General features: G+C 43.7%; 2 protein-coding genes and 1 long non-coding RNA gene across 3 annotated transcripts; 1 reads left to right on the top strand and 2 right to left on the bottom strand.

Annotated features, from left to right (window-relative positions):
• Positions 1-2: 2 nt before the first annotated feature.
• On the bottom strand, positions 3-10384 carry rbm19 (RNA binding motif protein 19). Its single transcript, XM_021621708.2, has 22 exons — positions 10227-10384; positions 9160-9342; positions 8917-9012; positions 8633-8671; positions 8284-8479; positions 7948-8198; positions 7651-7710; positions 7358-7508; positions 7068-7274; positions 6784-6914; positions 6569-6693; positions 6326-6422; positions 6108-6218; positions 5783-5983; positions 5216-5422; positions 5042-5102; positions 4581-4660; positions 4418-4473; positions 991-1104; positions 772-883; positions 537-657; positions 3-444 (listed from the first exon to the last, which is right to left on the bottom strand). Exons 1-22 carry the CDS (start codon positions 10260-10262, stop codon positions 362-364), a joined length of 2718 nt encoding a protein of 905 aa, XP_021477383.2. The 5' UTR covers positions 10263-10384; the 3' UTR covers positions 3-361.
• A 4258-nt stretch (positions 10385-14642) lies between these two features.
• LOC110517804 (polyubiquitin) lies at positions 14643-15893 on the top strand. Its single transcript, XM_036935972.1, has 2 exons — positions 14643-14795; positions 15208-15893. The coding sequence occupies exon 2, from the start codon at positions 15217-15219 to the stop codon at positions 15685-15687; it is 471 nt and encodes a 156-aa protein (XP_036791867.1). The 5' UTR covers positions 14643-14795; positions 15208-15216; the 3' UTR covers positions 15688-15893.
• Positions 15894-15956: 63 nt separating this feature from the next.
• On the bottom strand, positions 15957-17040 carry LOC118937373. Its single transcript, XR_005034691.1, has 2 exons — positions 16776-17040; positions 15957-16688 (listed from the first exon to the last, which is right to left on the bottom strand). It is a non-coding gene; the product is annotated as an uncharacterized LOC118937373 (long non-coding RNA).
• Positions 17041-20391: the final 3351 nt, after the last annotated feature.

Raw genomic sequence — 20391 nt, 5'->3', positions numbered from 1 at the left:
ACAGTAGCAGATAGGTAACATTTAATTGTTGTGTACAAATAATCCTATCAATCATGTCATCAGAGTCCCATGCATCATCAGAGCTCTCTCACAGACATTCGCTCTCTCTGTCCCGCTTTCTCCTCACACACCCACACCCGTTCCTCGTAACAACAACGCTCTGTCAAAGTCCCTCAGCGTGTTTGAGAGGATTGTCAAGGCTTTGAGCAGAATCACTGACAAAATAATTGGCTTCTGTCGAGTTCTGGTCCATCTGATTCTTTCTTCTCCTGTCACTCAGGTCCAGATTACGCAGTTATTCCTACCCACATGGGTCGACAGAGCAACAATCGGGGCTGGGTTGGGGTGTGTGGTTGAGAGGTCAGTCATCCTCTGTCCCCCCAGCCTCCATCGTCTCCATAATACCCTCCATCACCTCGGCCTTCCGCTTCTTCTTAGGAATGTCTAAGAGAAAGAGAGATACAGGGACATCAGAGAACAGGTTTCTCAAAACATCAATCTGAAATGTATTACTGTATCTGTACGCTGGGTGTTACCATGGAAATGCTCTGCTGTTTTCCTGCGTAGCGTCTCTACAGTGTCTTCAGCGTCGGCCCACTCAAGAACCAGCCGCCGCCCATACAGATGGGTGCTGTGGCACAGTGCTGAGAATGCTTTCTACAGGGGACACAAGAAATAACAAGACCGGTCAACACTACTGTACAGCAACAACACACACTTTAAAGGGGAAACAAGAAATAACACACACCGTGCTCATTCATCCTCACTCACCTTTGCATCCTGTTTGGTGAGGAAGTCTACAAAGCCAAACCCGCGGTGAGCCCCCGTGCCAGTACCGGACGCTTTCTTTGGCAGACGAACAGTCTTCAGCTCCCCAAACGTGCTGGAGGGGATATACATATTATCATCATAAGTGAGTGATGAAAAATGCAATGTCTCAGTGAGAAAGCTCTGAAGATGTCTGTGCGTGCGTATATATGTATATATTACCAGAAGAGCTCTCGTATCTCCCTGACTGTGGCCTGGAAGGGGACATTGCGTACAAGGATCTTAGAGCTGGTCTGTTTCCCCTCTGCCTGCTTCTTACGAGACACTACTGCAGACCTATACAAAATAAACAAATACAAAAAAATTACAAAATACTCACATATCTATAAGGTGTGGCATACAGGTCAGCCACCAGGGGGAGACTTGTCGAGGCCTGGTGACAGTATACATCACGAATTGGGAGTTGGTGAATAATCAAGGGCTGATTGCTGACCAGCTGTGCAAGGCCCATAAAGCTGCCAGAAGGGCAGCACACAAAGGAGAGCGGGAGAAGAAAGGACTCCCGTATAGTTGAGGACGGTTGAGAGGTATGTGCGTGCAGGGAGTTCAGTTTTTGTGCCCGACAGGATACAGCGAGACCCGGAGCCCAGAAGGCGGTATCCCGGAGAGAGTCTCATGGGGGAGACCTATCCTTTTCTTTTTTATTTAAATAAACACCCTTGAAACGGAGCTAATCATACTCTGTCCGTGTCTGATCTGTGTAAAGGTCTTGACCAAACCCCCTGGTCTGCCACAGAGGATAAATGCTGCATTGTGTCATCATAAATGCTTATACAGACCATTCGGAAAGTATTCAGACCCCTTCTCCACAATTTGTTACATTATAGCCTTATTCTAAAATGTATTAAGTAGAACATTATCCCTCATCAATCTACACACAATACCCAATAACATCAAAGCAAAAGCAGGTTTAGACATTCTTGCAAATGTATAAAAAAATAAGACAGAAATACCTTAATTACATAAGTATTTAGACCCTTTGCGATGAGACTCAAAATTGAGCTCAGATGCACCCTGTTTCCATTGACTATCCTTGAGATGTTTCTCCAACTAGGAGTCCACCTGTGGTAAATTCAATTGATTAGACATGATTTGGAAAGGCACACACCTGTCTATATAAGGTCCCACAGTTGACAGTGCATGTCAGAGAAAAAACCAAGCCATGAGGTCGAGGGAATTGTCCGTAGAGCTCAGAGACAGGATTGTGTTGCTGCACACATCTGGGGAAGGGTATCAAAAAAATTTTTTGCAGCATTGAATGTCCCCAAGAACACAGTTGCCTCCATCATTCTTAAATGGAATAAGTTTGGAACCACACATTTTCTAGAGCTGGCCGCCAGGCCAAACTGAACAATCGGGAGAAAAAGGCTTTGGTCAGGGAGGTGACCAACAACCCGATGTTCATTCTGATAGAACTCCAGAGTTCATCTGTGGGGATGGGAGAACCTTCCAGAAGGACAATCATCTCTGCAGAACTCCACCAATCAGGTCTTTATGGTAGAGTGGCCAGACGGAAGCCACTTCTCAGTAAAAGGCACATAACAGCCCACTTGGAGTTTGCCAAAAGGCACCTAAAGTACTGTCAGACCATGAGAAACAAGATTCTCAGGTCTGATGAAACCAAGATTGTACTCTTCGGCCTGAATGCCAAGCATCACATCTGGAGGAAACCTGGCACCATCCCAATGGTGACGCATGGTGGTGGCAGCATCATGCTGTGGGGATGTTTTCAGCAGCAGAGACTGGGAGTCTAGTCAGGATCAAGGGTAAGATGAACGGAGCAAAGTACAGAGAGATCCTTGATGAAAACCTGCTCCAGAGCACGTAGGACCTCAGACTTGGGCAAAGGTTCACCTTCCGACTGGACAAAGTCCCTAAGCACACAGCCAAGGCAACGCAGGAGTGGCTTCTGGACAAGTCTCCGAATGTCCTTAAGTGGCCCAGCTAGAGTCCGGACTTGAACCCGATCAAACATCTCTGGAGAGACCTGAAAAAAGCTGTGCAGCGACAATCCCCATTCAACCTGACATAACTTGAGGTTCAGCAGAGAAGAATGGGAGAAACTCTGAAAATACAGGTGTGCCAAGCTTGTAGCATCATACCCAAGAGGACCTCTAGGCTGTAATCGCTGCTAAAACACAGTACTGAGTAAAGGGTCTGAATACTTATGTAAATGTTACATGTCCAGTATTTAATTTAATACATTTGCCAAAATGTCTAAACCTGTTTTTGCTTTGTCATTATGGGGTATTTTTTTATTTTACCTTTATTTAACTAGGCAAGTCCGTTAATAACCTCTCTAGGCTAGGGGGCGGTATTTTCACACCCGGGTGAAAAGCGTGCCCAAAGTAAACTGCCTGCTACTCAGGCCCAGAAGCTAGGATATGCATATTAGTAGTAGATTTGGATAGAAAACACTCGGAAGTTTCTAAAACTGTTTGAATGATGTCTGAGTATAACAGAACTTATTTGGCAGGTCGAAACCCTGAGGACAAACCATCCAGGAAATTTTTTTTTAGGTGAGTGTTTTCAATGAGGATCTAGATTTTTAAGGCACTTGCTTGCAGTTCTTATCGCTTCCACTGGATGTCAGTCTTTAGAAATTGGTTGATGTTTTTCCTTTGTGTAATGAAGAAGTAGGGCAGTTCAGAACAAAGGTTGAGTCTAGTGTACTGTTGTGGTTGGGGCGCGTGACCTGAAAGCTCGCTCCACTTTGTTTATATCCGCTATTGAGCGCAGTTTATCCCGTCTTAAATTTAATTATTTATGTTCAAAAATACCTGAAGTTGTATTAGGAAAGTTGTTTGAAATGTTTGGACAAAGATTACAGGTAACTTAGAGATTTTGTAGTCATGATTTTGTAGTTGCGCGAGTTGGAACTGGTGTTTTTCTGGATCAAACACGCCAAATAAATAGCGACGGAATTAATCGAACAAAAGGACCATTTGTGATGTTTATGGGACATATTGGAGTGCCAACAGAAGAAGCTCTTCAAAGAGCTCGTCAAAGAATTATATCGTTATTTCTGAGTTTTGTGTCGTGCTTGGCGGGATGAAATGATTGTCTGTGTTTGTTTAATGGGGTGCTGTCCTCAGATAATAGCATGGTTTAATTTCGCCGTAAAGCCTTTTTGAAATCTGACATGGTGGCTGGATTAACAAGAAGTAAAGCTTTAATTTTGTGTATTGCACTTGTGATTGTATGAAAGTTAAATATTTCTAATAATTTGAATTTGGCGCTCTGCCATTTTAGCGGATGTTGTCAAATCGATCCCGTTAACGAGATTTGATCCCTAAGAAGTGGTTAAGAACAAATTCTTATTTTCAATGACGGGGCAGAACAACGTTTTTACCTTGTCAGCTCGGGAATTCGATCTTGCAACCTTTTGGTTACTAGTCAACACTTTATTCCCTGTAGTGGTCATTATTTTCTCCCATTCAATTCAGAATAAGGCTATACCGTAACCAAATGTGGAAACAGTCAAGGGGTTTAAATACTTTTCGAATGCACTGTAATTACTCCTATCAGTTTGTTGTTAATTAATGTAACCATGTATGATGGATGGTATTAGTATGATGGAGTGACTCACTTGGTGGCTCTCTCAGACACTTTCAACTCCAACTGGTGTTCATCCACACTGCAGTGCTTAGAGAAAGAAGTGAGATGGGGGGGATGAGAGAGACAGAAAGAGGTGAGGTCAGTATCTATAGGTGTAGAGGTTAAAGGTTCAGGATCAGGGCTAGGGTCAATACCTGAAGCTGCCTTATGGCCTTCTCTGCTGCCTTCTGCGTCCGATAGGTGACAAAGCCATACCCCATGGACAACAGCTGACCTACAGGGACAAAACAGCACAGAACACCAATGTTCAATTTATGCTTGTGGTCGGAGACCGACGCAATTGCGGAGCCACACAGAGGCCAAATTGAGCTATGTTCCACATTGCTGTGCACCTCCCAAATGTATGTAACAATGCGGAGGGCTCTGTATAGCTCCGCATTGAAATTATTTGATTGACAGTAGGTGGGGGCGGGAGGTCCTGTATAAACACAAACTCACGCCCTTGACAACTTCCTTCAACAGCTCTGTGCTGCTCCGCAAATCGCAAGAAGTATCAACGCCCTGACTTCTGCAGAGGCCATTTAACCATAAATGCTGCAAGGCCAATGCAGACGTGGGATTGACCACGCCGCCTTTAAAATGTCATGTTCAGTACCGGTCTTGTCTTTTTTCTTGGAGATGGTGCAGGTCTTCAATGTGCCACATTTGGAGAAGGTCTATAGAAAGACACAAACCAAAAACATGAGCCATTCAAACAAAACTTCCGACCTAACTGCATCCTCTATGACTCACTCAACCTCTATTCCTCATCATCTAATGCTAAGCCTACCTCACGCAATGTCTCCTCTGTTGTGGAGAAGTTGAGGTTCTTGATGAAGAGGGTGGATCCCAGTGCTTCCTCCTCCTCCTCCTCCTCTTCCTCCTGTGCTGAGGTTTTGGTGGTGGACTCCGGATCTGGTGTAAGTGTCTTGCTAGGCATGGCTGCTGAGAATACTCCCGTAGGGGCCCACTCCAAATATAGGGGGACATGCTGGAACTAGAGAGTGAGGCAGTATATGTAACAGTTTAACTTTAGACGGTCCCCTCGCCCATACCCGGGTGCGAACCAGGGACCCTCTGCACACATCAACAACAGTCACCCTCGAAGCATCGTTACCCATCGCTCCACAAAAGCCGCGGCCCTTGCAGAGCAAGGGGAACCACTACTTCAAGGTCTCAGAGCAAGTGACGTCACCGATTGAAACGCTATTTAGAGCGCACCACCGCTAACTAGCTAGCCGTTTCACATCCGTTACATATACTCCCCTGAACGGGACCATGGTCTTCCTCAGACAGCATTCTATTTTTACATGATATAGGCCAAATTTGTATGGAACGAACACACACACACACACACCTTGCTGTATGCCAGTCTAGTGAAGGCTTGTTTGGCCTCAGTGGGTTCCAGGTATTCTATGATGGCAGTCAAGCCTGCAGGCGGCAGCAGCACTCTACCCAGGGTGCCATGCGGCGAGAACAGTTCCTCCAGGTTCTCCACCGTCACTCCCGCTGGAAGGTTCTTCACCAGGAACACAGACATGCTACGAGGCCCCGCCGCCTAAACACACAGACACAAATAACCGGAATCCAAAATTATAACTTTAAATAATATTCTAAACTTTATATGATGTTATGTCCTTTATGCACGGTTAGCACATCCTAGAGAGTGTTTTACAACATACCTGACTGAAGGAGTCCAGACAAACGTGGTTGTCCAACAGGAACTGTCGAGTCTCCTGGACAATTTGAGTCTCTCCTAAAGCCATCCTCACTGCTACACTCCCCTTAGACTCCTGAGAATCACATCATCAAAGATGGGGTAGAGGGTGGGGGAAAGGTGTATTCGGTGATAAGGGAAGATGGGTAAAAGAGGCTGAGGAGACGGGAGAGTAGAACTCACATGGTCCAGGACTTGGCTCTTGGTGGTGTTGTATTTTTCAGCGATAGCATCTGCTACAGCACTGGTGCCCAGAAACAGGGTGTTCCAGTTATGGGAGCTGTAGAGGGACAAACATCAAAATGTGAACAAACACAAAAAGGCAATAAGATTACTGAACAATTCCAGTACTGGGTTGTAAACATAAACTTGGACAATTTAGAGAGATTTTAAACTAAGAAGAGATGTCTTTAGACTGTAACTGACCTTGTACTACTGGCTTTGTTCTTGGCGTCTTTCTGCCGTTTGTAGGAGGAGGAGCCTGGGCCAGAGTGGGCAGAGTCAGACTTTTCCTTCTTCAGAGTGGATGGAAGCAGGTGCAGCATCCTGCCCTGAGAGAGAAAGAGATGGGGGTATAGAAGGTTAGATGTTACAGGTTAATGGTCAGAAACACACAATGGGTAAGGGTGTGCGATTAGTACCTGGAATATGTGTCCATCTAGCTGGGCCAGTGCTGTCACTGCATTCTCAGGGATCATGTAAGAGACGAAGGCATATCCTTTAGGCTTCTTGGTCAGATTGTCGATGGGGAAAACCACTTCAGCCAGAGGACCTGTAACACAGGCTGAGGGGTCAGGGGTGTGTGTGAACTCCTTGCTTGGAGTACAGTATGTGTGTGTGTGTGCACACCTTGCTTGGAGAATAGGTCATGGAGCTGTGTGTGAACTCCTTGCTTGGAGTACAGTATGTGTGTGTGTGTGCACACCTTGCTTGGAGAATAGGTCTTGGAGCTCCTCTTCTGTACAAGTGTAGGGCAGGTTCCTTATGAAGAGTCTTCCTGACTCTGCAACATCTTCCTCTTCCTCATCATCCTTCAGCTCCCTGGTGAAGCTCCTCTCGCTCCCTTTCTCCTGCCTCGCCGCGCGCACTTCACCCCTCACACTCGTCCGAAAAACCTCAATATAGCGCCCCCCTTAGGACAAACAAACACAATACATGTCTCTATATTCTCAGTGAGGAAACCAACATGCACACACACAACAGTCTGATTCTTACCCATGTAATCTTTGTTCTTCTTCAGAGCCTTTTCAACCTCCTCTTCTGACCGCATGTCCACATATATATACCCGGTTTTGTTGCCAGTGGCGTTCTTGATGATTCGAATGGCTGCAGGCTTCAGAGGAGTCATGAACTCTCGTACTTGTTGCTGTTGATTTCACACATTAACAACCCAAGAAGTCATACATAAACAAACAACTGCATCATAATAGAAGGACATATCTCCCTTTTCACAATCATCTGAACTCATCACACCCCCATGCCATGCCCAAAAACCCACACACACTTACCTCTTTGACATTGAAGGGACATCCTCTTAGCTTCACTGTGAACTCAGTGGTGGGCTCAGTCTGTGGAACGCAGAGAGATAGACACACACACATATATATTTTACCAAAGGGAATAAGGTAATGAAAACCCTCAACCTTAATTGCACTGTCAGAATGCTACACCATTATGCTGTTTTAACTGCTAACCTCCATCAGTTCGATTAAGGTTGGATTTGAGGTCAAATATACAATCCCAAGGTTTGAGGGTTATTGGTGCCCGTCAAGTGCTAGGGGTTAAAGGTTAGGAGTCTGCCCTACCTCCTGCTGTTTGCCAGGCTTGCCCTGGCTTTGATCCAGTGAAGAGGCTGGTGCTGTGGCCCTCTGGATACAGTCTGTGTCCCTACTCTCATAGGCACCATCTGTCTGCTGCACAGCGGAAGGCTTGTCTTCCGCATCTTCATCCTCATCGTCATTGTTCTTCTCCACAGCAGCACCCTCTGTCTGTGCCACTTTGGAGCGCAGGTACTCCATATCAGACAGGCCAGACTTCAGAGCCTCCTTATCAGCACCTGACAGTGAAAACACACCGTTTACACACACAGATCCTTACCGGCATCTGTCAGACAAAGGGTCTATGTAGGCATGTGTACCTACCCTGGTCTTCCTCCTCCTCCTCATCTGACTCGTCAAAGTTAAGGTAATCATCGGAGGCAGGCTTCTTCTCCTGACTCCTCCCCTGTCCGGTCTCGGGGGCTGCTGATTGGGGCAGAGTGTCGTTGGCCCAGGTAGATGCCTGGTTGCGGTTCTGATGCACTGACACAAACTCCTGGAAACCCTCGTCATCCTCCAGCTGACACACAGACACACAAGTTTAAACAGAAATAATATTAAACAGATCACCAGAATGTCAAGGAAGAGAATAATTGTCCAACACTTCAGGCATTTGCAATATCTTACACGCCATCCATAGTGTATTTCCTCTGCCAGGCAGACATGTACTTACTTTGCCTAGAATACTGGGGGATTCCTTTTTCTTCTTCTCCTGGTGGAAAAAAACACACAACAAGAGAAAAATGTAATAGATATGATCTCTCACAACAATTCAGCACAAAATACATCATAGTATGTACCCTGTTATTATGGTACATCAACACCCAATATAATAACTCCTCAATGTTACCCAGGACCCTGTGTGTAGACATGACCAGAAGATGAAGGGAACATCTCATGGTGTGAAACATTCAAAAACATTAAACACTTGACTGCAGCCCTATCCTTATACTGTACCTTGTTATTCTCCCTGGGGGCTGTGGCTGGGCCACGGGAGTGTTTACTCCAGGCTCTGGCCTTAGTGGGGTCCCCAAACGACTTGCACATCTCCACCTGGGCAAAAACACAACACACACTATCAGAGAAGACGATGGCATTATCTGTCAACCAGGCTAGCGAATCCAATTTGACATACAATCTGTGATTGGCTAGCTGTCCATCTCACCACTACTCAGTAGTATGGGTGGCTAACTGTCTCACCATTACTCTGGACGTGTCTACAAAGCTTTTATTGAAATGCTTCAGCGCCTTGTCCGCATCCTCCTCAGTCTTGAAGCCCACAAATCCAAACTTGCGGAACTTGCCCTCCTTGGTGAACTTCAGGCCGCAGTCTGTCAAGGTTCCGAAGGCGGCAAACATCTCCTTGAACCGCTCCTCCTTCATCTGCAGGCAAAGCTCGTCATTAGTAACCTAAACTCAGTTTAACAAACCCTGAATAACAAATCAACCCAGACCTAGCCACTACTCCATCGGCACTTGTGGAGAAAACATCTAAGAGGATTGGATAACTCTGCTTGGCCTATCAGCAAACAAAATGGAGCTACCACTTCAGACATAGTTACATATATTATTATATCCTTTCAGATACCCAAGTGCCTAAGAGGGTAGGGGCTAGAAGTTCATTTTGAACTAAGGTAAACGTAAACTCGATCATTAACTAAAGTCAGGTTAAGTAAATTCAGTCACAAACGTAAGCCAAACTCATCTCCAGTTTACCACACATTAGCCCCTGTAATTCACGAACGAAATAGTAGATACAATTATTTGCTGTGTAGTTTTAGCCCTTTACGTTTAGCTTAGATCTGTAGCTACACTCCATCTGAACCAGTACCATAAATTCAATATCCCATTAACCTGATCTGAAAACGTAACAATGACAAAATACGTTCGGTACTCAAAACATTGACTTTCGCTATTACGCACGGTAATGTACATCAACAAAATGCATGTATAAAAAGTATTGTTTTTGACCAAGTGCGCAAATTACTCAATACTGCCACGCAGTTCGGCTGATCCAGCAGCAGTACAGTAACCCGAAAAATCATTGATATTTAAATTATACATTTTTTGGAAGTACATAACGGCAGTAGTGACGATAGTTGCTATATGCGAAATACCGAACGTATTTGAACATTATCAAGTTTGCAGAGCTTATTATCGGGACTTTAAAGGATCCTGGGCGTCAGAAAATATCTCGTCATATTCGTCTTCTCAAGCCCAGATACTGGTTCAAACTCCATTCAACAACACATTCTAACATAACTTACCCCGTTTGGAAGGTTTTTGACGATTAATCTCGACATTTTAGGAAACCTAAATCCCGTCTAAACACTGAAATAAGGGGAAATATAGACGTCAACAACAAACACGCATGGACGTCTGTCTTGGTGGGCATTGATAACCTGGAAACATTTTGCAGAAATATTTGGAATCACTTCCGTGTCAAATACAAAGAACCTTCGGTTTTCAAAATAAAAGTCCTAACTGAAAGATGTGTACTGTACAGTGGCATTAATAGTTTGAATTCACATCACTGGCTGTCCGTGGGCATTACGTATTTTTCAGTCAATATACCACAACAAAATATTTATTTGAACCCCTGGACCCTCAGATTCAAAGTCTTTAGCTCTACCGACAGGGGGGTACCAGCGCCATCTGGGCGCGCGTGTTGAAAGGATATTTTCTGTTTGACCGAGAACAACCATGACCGGGTTGTCATGTCGGTAGTGTTGGGCTACTTTGAAAACCTATTGATCGTGGGATGAGTGTCCGTTTTTGGGTCTCGGTGCTGCGCGAGTGGAAATTTGAAATGGAAGTTATGGAACTCCCTCATATACTTATGTTACAGTGGGGCGAAAAAGTATTTAGTCAGCCACCATTTGTGCAAGTCCTCCCACTTAAAAAGATGAGAGAGGCCTGTAATTTTCATCATAGGTACACACACGCCAACTATGACAGACAAAATGAGAAAAAAAATCCTGAAAATCACATTGTCGGATTTTTAATGAATTTATTTGCAAATTATGGTGGAAAATAAGTATTTGGTCACCTACAAACAAGCAAGATTTGTCTCTCACAGACCTGTAACTTCTTATTTAAGAGGTTCCTCTGTCCTCCACTCGTTACCTGTATTAATGGCACCTGTTTGAATCAAATCAAATGTATTTATATAGCCCTTCGTACATCAGCTGATATCTCAAAGTGCTGTACAGACACCCAGCCTAAAACCCCAGACACCCAGCCTAAAACCCCAAACAGCAAGCAATGCAGGTGTAGAAGCACGGTGGCTAGGAAAAACTCCCTAGAAAGGCCAAAACCTAGGAAGAAACCTAGAGAGGAACCAGGCTATGTGGGGTGGCCAGTCCTCTTCTGGCTGTGCCGGGTGGAGATTATAACAGAACATGGCCAAGATGTTCAAATGTTCATAAATGACCAGCATGGTCGAATAATAATAAGGCAGAACAGTTAAAACTGGAGCAGCAGCACAGTCAGGTGGACTGGGGACAGCAAGGAGTCATCATGTCAGGTGTTCCTGGGGCATGGTCCCAGGGCTCAGGTCCTCCGAGAGAGAGAAAGAACTTATTTTGAACTTGTTATCAGTAAAAAAAAAAACACCTGTCCACAACCTCAAACATTCACACTCCAAACTCCACTATGGCCAAGACCAAAGAGCTGTCAAAGGACACCAGAAACAAAATTGTAGACCTGCACCAGGCTGGGAAGACTGAATCTGCAATAGGTAAGCAGCTTGGTTTGAAGAAATCAACTGTGGGAGCAATTATTAGGAAATGGAAGACATACAAGACCACTGATAATCTCCCTCGATCTGGGACTCCACGCAATATCTCACCCCGTGAGGTCAAAATGATCACAAGAACGATGAGCAAAAATCCCAGAACCACACGGGGGGACCTAGTGAATGACCTACAGAGCTGAGACCAAAGTAACAAAGCCTACCATCAGTAACACACTACACCGCCAGGGACTCAAATCCTGCAGTGCCAGACGTGTCCCCCTGCTTAAATAAAGGTGAAGAACATTTTTTTTTAAATAAAAAGGTGTCAGAGGAAAGCCCAAAAAATTGTCTGGGACTCCAGTCACCCAAGCCATTAACTGTTTTCTCTGCTACCGCACAGGAGGCATTAAAGGGGTGCCAAGTCTAGGACCAAAAGGCTCCTTAACAGCTTCTACCCCCAAGCCATAAGACTGCTGAACAATTAATCAAATGGACACCAGACTATTTACATGGAGAGATACTTGATGAAAACCTGCTCCAGAGCACTCAGGACCTCAGACAGGGGCGAAGATTCACCTCCCAACAGGACAACGACCCTAAGCACACAGCCAAGACAACGCAGGAGTGGCATTGGGACAAGTCTCTGAATGTCCTTGAGTGGCTCAGCCAGAGTCCAGACTCGCACCTGATCGAACATCTCTAGAGACCTGAAAATAGCTGTGCAGCGACGCTCCACATTCAACCTGACAGCTTGAATGGATTTCCAGAGAAGAATGGGAGAAACTCCACAAATACAGGTGTGCCATGCTTGAGGCGTGATACCCAAGAAGACTCAGGCTGTAATCGCTGCCAAAGGTGCTTCAACAAAATATTGAGTAAAGGGTCGGAATAGTGGTGTTACGCACGCCTCTATGAAGAGGGAACGCAACACCCTGCTACAATTAAACCCTCCGGGAAGTGAAAGAGGTATGGACTGTAGGTGCGAGTAAGGATGACAGACAGAATGTGGTACTGTTTACAAGCACTTTATTCCTTTACACGGTAATATGGGGAAAAGGGGCTGGACGGAACCAAAGCAAAGAAAGTAAATCTCAAAGCCCCCCCCTCTCCTTATCTTAACTCCCTAACCACTTTTACCTAATTTAGCACCACCTGGTGCCCTAACCAAAATACAGGGGGTGGTCCGCCCAGGTCTTACCTAATGTGCCTACACAATGAATATACTACGGGTATATGTATGCCCGCGGGCCTCTTGCCTAAGCACTCCCAAGGTGCCTTCCCCTTCTCCCCTGGGAACAAAGGAAACATGGGAATAACAATTTCAAACAAACTAAAAAACAAAGGACAACAAATAAGCTCTACCTGAGCAACAAACTCACAGAACATACCAACTTCCCAGCAATGAACTCCCATCAAAATCAACCTCAGGGAAAAAACTCACTATCACAAACAATCGCTTTGCAATGACCTCCCAGCAATGACCTCCCAGCAATGACCTCCCAGCAATGACCTCCCAGCAATGACCTCCCAGCAATGACCTCCCAGCAATGACCTCCCAGCAATGACCTCCCAGCAAATCTCTCTCAGTAATCCCTCACTCCAAAATCTCTCTCTCCTGAACAGAACACTGGCTTTTATATAGCTTGATTGAATGGGTAATTGGAGACAGCTGCGTCTTGACGAGGGGGCGGGGTCAGCTCTCCAATTAGCCCTGGAGTCGACCAATCAGCTGCTTGAGGGATTTCAGGAAGCCATTTCCTGAAATAAAACACAGGCAAATACACAAACTACAACACATAAACTGGGGAACGTAACAAGTGGTAAATGTGATTTGTTCTTATTTATAATACATTTGCAAACATTTATAAAAACCTGTTTTTGCTTTGTCATAAGGTAGTGTGTGTACATTGATGAGGAAATTAAACCATTGAATAGATTTGACAATAAAAGGGTGTAACGTATCAAAATGTGGAAAAAGTCAAGGGGTCTGAATACTTTCTGAATGCACTGTACTTCTCAGTAGTCTCTGAACAGCTTTCAATACCACTTACCTCAGCTGACATCAGTTTTGACTCATTACAATTACATTAGCAAAATGCATAGAGGTCCTTGACTCTTGGAGATGTCCACAGATGCAGAAATAAAATAGGCTTTACTGAAGAACATGCAAGTAACTGTACTTCCACTGGTTACAGTTTGTACTAGAGAAGATAAGGGTGAATAACTTTGGGTAGTCTGAGATGTGAAGTCCAAAAGCCATATGGTTCAACTGCTGACAATGACACGTGATAGTTCAACTGCTGACTTGCTTTCATTTTGGGAAAGGTGAGGCAGGGTGTGTCTATTTGTATTGCTGTTAAAATTCCCTCTGCACTCACGTATGTCTGACGTATCACAAGATACCTGCAGTTGTTAGTCATTATCAGTATAATCTGGGCCTGGGTTTTCCCAAGGATGGGGTTTCATCGACAATGATATTAGGTTTCTCTTTCTGGTGTCCGACATAGTATCTGTGTGAATGATAGGGAATTGTCTACAATTATAGGGAATGATCTATAAGGGTTTCTCCTTCTTGTGTCCAACATACAGTATCTGTGTCAATGATAGGGAATTGTCTAGAATTATATGGAATGATGTAGAATGATGGAATTGTATAGAATTATAGGGAATGAGCTATATACATGTTTGTGTGATATGTATAAATGCCAACGAAATATATATTTTTTTACATCCTTGGAATGGGAGCAAGTCATTGGGCTAGTTTATTTCATGGGGTTTAGGCTCTTACTCTGTTCTAAGTCTTAACTCAACAATAACAAACAAACAATTTATTGCACACAACTTTCTATAAATAGCAGCAGACTACATCATTATTATCAGAGAATAGAAACCGAAAGTGGTGGGAGGCAGAGAGGGAAAACGAATCTGAATTTGAGGGGCGGGGCAGATCAGCTGTTATATACCAGGCTCAGCTGTACACGGTCACCATCTTCAATCACAGAAGTTGCTTTTGTCAACATACCGATTTCTCAAAACTATTTGTTGAAACAGTTTGCAAGACTTCACAACAAGGACTTCTCAACAATATCTACTGAAAAAAGTAAGTATTTTTTTCATCATTAGGCTATAATACTTTATATAACTCTGCTGTTAAAGCTAAATAGCTATCAAGCAATTATCTTGCACATTATTTTAGTTATTTCAATGGGCTGAATCAATGGTAACCTTGAATCCTGTAGGTTAATATAAAGGTTATAATATGTTGTATAAATTGTCATGAGCATGTATGATAATACCACCTTATGTCTGTCAATCATCTCATAATGATTCTCACTAAATTCCAACCATTTGAGTCAGCAGAAATGCTGATAGAGACACAAGTATCATAAATGCTTTCAGCCAGTTATAAAGCATTATACCTGCAGGCTTTAAGTAAAGTGTTAAGACTAAATCATTAAATTGAGCTATGCTATTGTAAGGCCAAATAAATAATACATGAAATCCTCTTTCAGATATCTATCATGGAACTCACTATAACACTTTTGAATGGGGACTCACATCCCCTGACGGTTCAGCCACACACCACTCTGGGGTCGCTCAAGAGTCTGATCAACCAACACTTTGGAGTGGCCATGGAAAGGCAGAGGCTGTCAGGTGTCAATGGGAACAACATCAGTCTCAGCGATGATTCAAAAACTTTGAGTGACTATGGCCTGCATTCAGGATCCAAAGTGATGGTGCTGATTACAGAACCCACTCATATCCAGGTGTTCCTGAAAAACGAAAAGGGCCAGACGCACACATATGAGGTGGTGTCAGGTGAGACTGTAACCCAGTTCAAAGCCAAGGTCCAAAACAAGGAGGGAGTCCCAGCCGACCAACAGAGGCTGATTCACGAGGGCAAGCAGCTCGATGATAGAAAGAAACTGGAAGACTATGGTGTCAGAAATCTAAGCACTATTCACCTGACGCTCCGTCTAAGGGGAGGCTGAAGACACCCAGTATCGACCTGAAACCACCGGTCACCCGAAGCCCTTAACTTATTATGCATTCCATGTCTATAGAGAAAAAGCTATCTTGTCCAAAAATTACCAGTGTTAATTTTGTAGTCAGTTGTAAACTTTTAAATTAAGCATGGCTGATATTGGCTTTTGTTGAAATAATGTTAATGACATTGTAATAAAGTAATAACCAAGTATAAAACTCAGTCTACCATCATTGTCATGGCTCCAACTCAAAACAAAAGTTAAAAACACTATTTTTTTTTTTTGCTTTCATTTATAAAATACAGTTAAGTCAAATACATCAGGATGTAAAATACTTTGGCAGTTTCAGTCCGATGTGCTGTTGCTCCCTTACTTGACCTGATAGACAGAAAGAGCAGTAACATTTACAGTTGAGTTGAGACTCAAACTACAGGTCAGCCTTGTCAGCAATATACACAATGCATTGTGGTGTGATAAATCTTAACATTGCATATTCATATGGTGTTAAATGAGTTGCCTTCAAGGTTGAAATTGTTACTGATATTAACTTCCTACAGCACATATGCTTCATCTTAAATTATAATATACATTTGTATCTATCAAGAATAGGTAACATGTATTTATCATTGTTCAAACCAAAATACACCTTGCCACAATTAATTTAAGACTGGAAATTTCAGTAGTAAGAATTAACATTGAACATTTTAGTTATCGGTTATTCTGCATGTGAACAACCCATTAGATGTGTTATGATTTCGTTAGTGTAGTACTTTTGTAGTATGCGAGTGAAGTCCTTCACATCACCCCAGTCAATTTGCCTGGTTGTACCATCTTGCTGCACTGGCATTCACAGACCTATCCTTGTAATGTTCTGCAGCTTCAGAGGCACACCCTGTGCCTTCTTACTTCAGTAATCAGGGAGAAGATCTTGGGAGTCTTCACTTCCTCACAGACGCAAGGTAAGCATACCAAAATAAGGCCACCATGTTGGCAAACAGCACTCGAAACTGAAAACACAACAACACAGATTGGTAACAGAGCACCACTACATTCCAGATTAATGCAGAAAAGAAAAGCCAGTGAGAACTGCTCACCTCTACAGCCACATAGTTGATGTTGATGAACTGGAAGGGGGTCCACACTTTCCAGTTCATCTTCAAGGCAGGCCAATAACTACTATTCACTTTGCTCTGGAAGTCTGCCCACCTCTTACCCTAAAATAGCATTAGAATGGATGAAAAAGAATGTTCAGCCATGGCAATAGTCTGGATTAGAATGTAATTAATGAACCACTAATGGAAATTAACTGTCTGAGTAGTACTGCATAATTTCACTAGGCCCAACCTAAACTGACAGACTAAGAGGCAGTCCCTGTATAAAGTTTGAAATACACAGAGTAATAACAATTTTTTGACAACTTCGTCCCCACAGTGACCGTACGTACATATCCCAACCGGTAGCCATGGATTACAGGCAACATCCGCACTGAGCTAAAGGCTAGAGCTGCCGCTTTCAAGGAGCAGGAGACTAATCCGGACACTTATAAGAAATCCCGCTATGCCCTCAGACAAACAATCAAACAAGCGTCAATACAGGATTAAAGATTGAATCCTACTACACCGGCTTTGAATTTCATCGGATGTGGCAGGGCTTGAAAACTATTACGGGCTACAAAGGGAAACCCAGACGTGAGCTGCTCAGTGACACGAGCCTACCAGACGAGCTAAATGTATTTCATGCTCGCTTCGAGGCTAGCAACACTGACACATACACCAGAGCACCAGCTGTTCTGGACAACTGTGTGATAACACTCTCAGTAGCCGATGTGAGCAAGACCTTTAAACAGGTCAACATTCACAAAGCCACGGGGCCAGACAGATTACCAGGACGTGTACTCAAAGCATGCACGGACCAACTGGCAAGTGTCTTCATTGACATTTTCAACCTCTCCCTAACCAAGTCTGTAATACCTACATGTTTCAAGCAGACCACCATAGACCCTGTGCCCAAGGAAGTGAAGGTAACCTGCCTAAATGATTACCGCCCCGTAGAACTCACATCGGTAGCCATGAAGTGCTTTGAAAGGCTGGTCATGGCTCACGATCAACAGCATCCTCCCTAATACCCTAGACCAGAGGTGCACAATTGGCCGACCTCGGTCCGGACCGATTGAAGGTCCTATCTAGACCTCAACACATTTCTCATAAATAATTGTTCAATTAAATACTGATGAAGCAACCTTTTTTTCAATGTACATATGCTGCGCTGGCTCAGCAGCGCTGGCCCAAACAGTGCCCCATACTACTGTGTTTTGCCAATCACGTGTGCTATTTAAATCACTTCAAGAAACTCTGCCAATCAAAGCGAATGTTTACAAAGCATGATAGGAGACTGATGCTGTCAGAGAAATAGACAGCGAGAGAAGCAAAAGCTAGAGGAGAAATTATAGAATGGCGTGTGCAAAGGTCAGGAAAGTCGATACAGAAAATCAAGCTTTCAAAGAGGAGGACAAATATGCCTTGATCCTTCCCGCAGCGAGTGTCAAGCCACTCTGCCTGATATGTTCAGAGACCGTGGCTCTAATAAAAAGTGCCACTATGAGACAAAGCATAGATCTTTTGAGCAAACATATCCACAGCAGTCTGAGGTGAGGGCACGCAAAATAAACAAACTCAAAGCCCAGTATGATCGTCCACCAGAGTCCTCTCCCATGCATTCACTGCCCAACAATTGCTTGGATTTTGGGTCAACACCAAAAGCCATTTACTGATGGGAGAGTGGTGAGAAATTGCATGAATGCTGTGGCTGATACTTCACTTGACGGTAAACAAAAAGACGAGCTGTGTGAAAAGATCAAGCAAATCCCAATGTCATGTACAACAGCAGCAAGAAAGAGTGAAATACTAACAGAGGATGTATTAACACAGCTTGATGAAGCTATTCGGAGTGCACCATGCAGAGAATTAGCTGTTGATGAACCTACTGATGTGAATAATAATGCCCAGCTTCTGGTGTATGTTAGGTTTTACCACACAGAGAATAAGGAATTCTGTGAAGACCTGTTAGGTGCAACACCACTTGAGACACAAACAAGAGGAAAGGACATAGACATGGTCATAAAGGAGATGCTGAGAAAGAGGGGGATAGATCTAAAACAAGTGATCTCCATCACCTCAGACGGGGCCCCTGCCATGACAGGAAGAGAGAGAGGAGCTGTGGCATGGCTGAAAGAGGAAAACCCTGATCTCACAGCTTACCACTGCATCATTCATCAGTCTGTCCTGTGCGCCAATCTGTCAGAAGAGTATGCTGAAGTGTGAATATAATGATGAAACTTATCAACTTCCTCAGGGCATCCTCATCTCATCAACATCACCTGCTGAGAGAATTCCTGAAAGAAGTAGAGGCAAATGACCTACTGCTGCACAACAATGTAAGATGGCTCAGTAAAGGCAGGTTGTTGCAACGCTTTTGGTCCATTCAAAAGGAGATAACAGCTTTCCTAGTACAGCTCAAGAGTCAGAAGGCAACACAGTTTTCAGTATTTTTTGCAAGACAAGAGCAAAATGGATACTGTTGCTTTTTGGTAGACATCACACTTTAATGAGCTCAACGTGAAACTACAGGGCAAGAACAATTCAGTTTGTGATTTGATGACATCTGTCCGCTCCTTCCAGAGGACACTGGAAGTGTTCAAGGAAGATCTTCAAGGAGACTGTGCACACTTCCCAAAAGTGCAGGAACTGATTCAGGGTGAGAGAGATGTTTCTCCTCATGTTCACTTCATAGATAAGCTGATTGGGAACTTCAGAAATCACTTTGACAGCTTAAGCCTTGGACAGCAGCTCCTTATAATTGTGAATCCATTCCTCATCACAGATGTCAGGGGATTGTCAAAGGAGGTGACACAGACCTTCATGTGGGCACATGCTGGATCTTGTGGTGGCATATTTCTGCTTTACCAAATGAGGAGAGTTACGAACTACACACCAGTCAGAATTATACTTAAACTACATATTTTTATTTATTTTTTTATTTTACCTTTATTTAACTAGGCAAGTCAGTTAAGAACAAATTCTTATTTTCAATGTTCAGGGGCAGAACGACAGATTTGTACCTTGTCAGCTCGGGGGTTTGAACTTGAAACCTTCAAGGTTACTAGTCCAACGCTCGAACCACTAGGCTACCCTGCCGCCCCATAATAATAAGCTTTAGCATTTGACTTTCAACAATTCACTATTTCTAATGAACAGCTGAGAAGTGACTACAGAAAAATACAAATATATTTTATAGCCAAGATACATCCCTCTCAACTTACATGATGAACCACAGATCTTAGGAACAGTTCACAAAGAAATACTTTTTCTTGAGAAAGGAGTATCCTTAGCCAGATAACATTCGCTATAAATTATCGTTGAGTTTGTTCCCTCAAACGAGGTTCTAATCTCGTTCCTGGTACTTCATAGTACAAAAACACCAACTCATCCAATGCCATATATCAATTGTCAACTCTAGATACTCCCATCTCAAGTAAACCCCCTCTTTACCCCACTCCTGCACAAGCTCACTGAGGGGAGTGAGCCTCTGGGTCATACACTATCCCAGGATAAGTGTAAGATCAGAGAGGACATACAATGTTTCCAGACACTGCCATACACCTCCCCCCAATGGGAAAAGGAGGGAGTGACTGGCACACAGACATTGTGGAGA

Source organism: Oncorhynchus mykiss, chromosome 11, assembly GCF_013265735.2.
Source record: "Oncorhynchus mykiss isolate Arlee chromosome 11, USDA_OmykA_1.1, whole genome shotgun sequence".
NCBI classification, from domain to species: domain Eukaryota; kingdom Metazoa; phylum Chordata; class Actinopteri; order Salmoniformes; family Salmonidae; genus Oncorhynchus; species Oncorhynchus mykiss.
The sequence above is the reverse complement of the archived record's forward strand: the minus strand, read 5'-3'. Positions and strand labels throughout refer to the sequence as shown.

Coding starts and splice junctions, on each gene's coding strand:
- rbm19 (XM_021621708.2), bottom strand. CDS start 10,262: ATGTCGAGATTAATCGTCAAAAACCTTCCAAACGGG. Junction 7,711..7,947: donor AGCCTGGCAAACAGCAGGAG/GTAGGGCAGACT, acceptor TGCGTTCCACAG/ACTGAGCCCACCACTGAGTT. Junction 1,105..4,417: donor GTGTCTGAGAGAGCCACCAA/GTGAGTCACTCC, acceptor TATTTTGTATAG/GTCTGCAGTAGTGTCTCGTA.
- LOC110517804 (XM_036935972.1), top strand. CDS start 15,217: ATGGAACTCACTATAACACTTTTGAATGGGGACTCACATCCCCTGACG.